The 358-nt window shown below is 67.0% G+C and overlaps 1 protein-coding gene across 1 annotated transcript in view; it reads right to left on the reverse strand.

Annotated features, from left to right (window-relative positions):
- Positions 1-358, reverse strand: part of RPH3A (rabphilin 3A) — a gene marked incomplete at its 5' end in the record, with an annotated part of 11,930 nt that overhangs the window by 10,083 nt on the left and 1,489 nt on the right. Inside the window, 1 exon segment of the mRNA XM_010151483.1 lies at positions 149-190. Within this exon segment, the coding sequence (XP_010149785.1) occupies positions 149-190 (42 nt within the window).

Raw genomic sequence — 358 nt, forward strand, 5'->3', positions numbered from 1 at the left:
TGGGGGGTGACGCGCGAGGGAGGCCCCCCGTCCACTGCAGCCTCCCACGGGAAAACACCATGGGGAGAAGAGGGAGGGAGAGACAGGGGCTCAGCACAGGCGGCACCGAGGCAGCGGCGCAGGGGAGGGTGCGAACGCCGGTGCTTACCGTCAGAGTCCTGCTCGGCCGAGGGCCCGGCGTCTGCCTGGCCTTGGGGCACAAACAGAGCGAGAAGGGGTCAAGCTGCAGCCCACCTGCCCCACCAACGCCAACCCAGGCTGTGGGTTCCCCACATTTCCTTTGGCAGTCGGCTTTTTTCTAGGCTTCTGCATCCGTGTTCCTCCCCAGGCACTGCCTGACCTCCCAGCCAGGCAACCC

The sequence above is a fragment of the Eurypyga helias genome, unplaced genomic scaffold, assembly GCF_000690775.1.
Source record: "Eurypyga helias isolate BGI_N326 unplaced genomic scaffold, ASM69077v1 scaffold4610, whole genome shotgun sequence".
NCBI lineage: Eukaryota > Metazoa > Chordata > Aves > Eurypygiformes > Eurypygidae > Eurypyga > Eurypyga helias.